The sequence below is a fragment of the Trichechus manatus genome, unplaced genomic scaffold (assembly GCF_000243295.1).
Source record: "Trichechus manatus latirostris isolate Lorelei unplaced genomic scaffold, TriManLat1.0 scaffold00165, whole genome shotgun sequence".
Classification (NCBI taxonomy): domain Eukaryota; kingdom Metazoa; phylum Chordata; class Mammalia; order Sirenia; family Trichechidae; genus Trichechus; species Trichechus manatus.
This window is the reverse complement of record NW_004444101.1, coordinates 2,539,786-2,541,801: the sequence shown is the minus strand read 5'-3', so window position 1 is coordinate 2,541,801 and position 2,016 is coordinate 2,539,786. Positions and strand designations below refer to the sequence as shown.

Below are 2,016 nucleotides of genomic sequence, written 5' to 3'. Positions count from 1 at the left end.
GCGTTTCTGTGACTCCCGCCTAGAACCCCCCTGACCTCTGCCTGGGGGTCCTGTCATCAAACCTGTCTTGTCTCACCAGGCTCCCTCTCCTGGTCCCGCCATCTCCTCAGGCCACCCTGCAAACAGAATGTAGGGTTCTGCCTTTGAATCCAAAGGCCCTACGGCACCTTGCCACCTCAGATGTAACCTTCTTTTGACGCCTCCTCATGGACTGCTTTGCGTTGTGTTGTAGTCACGCCATCCCTGTACCTGCCCGGTACCTGCCAGCAGTCCAGATGCCCACAGTGGTAACGTAGTGAGCGAGAGTTAGTCATGCACTTGCAGAGTGCGCTGAAGGCAGTAGCCACACGGAGCCACTTACCATGAGGGGTCCCCTTTCGTGCCTACGTAATTGCACTTCTGATTCTCTCAGTGGTTAACACACTTCTTAAAAATGATAGAAATGTTGTTCTTGGTACATGACTTTCTTTAAAATGTTTGATGTGTGCCTGCGTGTACAACGATCTCTTCCAAACATTCAGTTAAGATTTAGAGGGGTTACTTAGCTTTTGGAGCCCTGGTGGTGCAGTGGTTAAGAGCTCGGCTGCTAACCAAAAGGTTGGCAGTTGAAATCTCCCAGCCGCTCCTTGGAAACCCTATGGGGCAGTTCTACTCTGCCCTATGGGGTCGCTATGAGTTGGAATCAACTTGATGGAAACGGGTTTTACTTAATTTTTAAAAAGTTGTTCCCCAAAATGATTGGTCTCCTTCAAGAATGAAAATGTTTGGAATTGGGGATGTTTTGTCCCTGTATTTGGTAGCTCGAGGCAAGTTTTGGGTCTATAACTTTTTTTTGCACAAATTAGTCCAGCTCTTCACCCACCCCAGAAGCCGTGAAGTTACCCAAGACAGTGACATCTGATGAGAACTTTGAATTTAGTTCCTTGAGTTATTTTTAAGAAATAATTTGTTCAGATCACTCTTGCTTTGGTCTTAAAATCAGGAAGATGGCCTCCCAGCATGGTTTGCTAAGAGAGGCCAGCCTGTCCCTGTATGTGGCTTTGTCAAAGCTGTGATTCCTAGTTTACTAGAGTCTAAAGCTAGGCCAGGGCCAGTGCTGGTTCAGTGGGAGACCCGGGTTCGATTCCCGGCCTGTCAGTGGAGGCCTGGGCCCTGGACCTCTTGTTGCTATGTTGCTGAACAGGTTTCAGCAGAGCTTCCAGACTAAGGTGGCCAGGGGCGGATTGTCCAATAGGCAAGGTAAGCACGGTGCTGACCCTGCTTACCAGATCATCTGTAGTGAACAAGTTCACATTTTTTCACCACATCAAAGATTCTACTTCTAGGTATGGCTGGCATCTGTCTTTCTCCCAACCCCACAGCACCTTCCTACAGAATCAAAGCCTCTTTTCAAATTTACATTCCCTGACAGGGATGGATGATCCAGTCAGCAAGGTAAGCACAGGCTTACTTGTGCTTTCTTACTAATCTGTAGTGAACAATTTCATATGTGAAATTGTTTACTGCAGCTGATCTGGTAAGCAAGGTGAGCACCGTGCTTACCTTGCCTATTGGATAATCTGCCCCTGAAGGTGGACTAGGCAGAAAGGCCTGGCAATCTACTTCCTCACAACGGTCCGATCCTGTTGTACATGGGGTTGCCATGAATCGGCCCCCCACTAACAACAAGCACAAAGCTGGCCCACAGAGAAGTTGTGAGGGTCAGCTGGTGGCCATCAGGGGGGTGTCTGCTAGGCTTCCCTGTTGTTCAAAGTCCACTTTTTAACTCTTTTTGTTAGCTACCCAGTATTCCCTGTGAACCCGCGTGGTATTTTCTAGTAGTGGTAATACGACCACACTAAATACATATTTCCTAGAGTTAGAAATGTGTGCACTGTTCTGTTCTTTCAGCCCCTAGAATTCCTCCTGAGAAGAGAATTTTCACAACCACGCATACACCAAATTGCTTGTTCCAGGACGTGGATGAAAGGTAAGCGGTTACACGCCATGCCCTCTGCCAACACTTGTCTCTCATAC

The 2,016-nt window shown here is 47.9% G+C and overlaps 1 protein-coding gene across 1 annotated transcript in view; it reads left to right on the top strand.

Moving 5' to 3' along the window:
• The window catches only part of PER2 (period circadian regulator 2), a 37,604-nt gene that overhangs the window by 11,395 nt on the left and 24,193 nt on the right, over positions 1-2,016 (top strand). The window contains exons 9-10 of the mRNA XM_023740850.1: positions 233-287; positions 1,891-1,969. Coding sequence (XP_023596618.1) covers positions 233-287; positions 1,891-1,969 — 134 coding nt within the window. The remainder of the gene's footprint in view (positions 1-232; positions 288-1,890; positions 1,970-2,016) is intronic.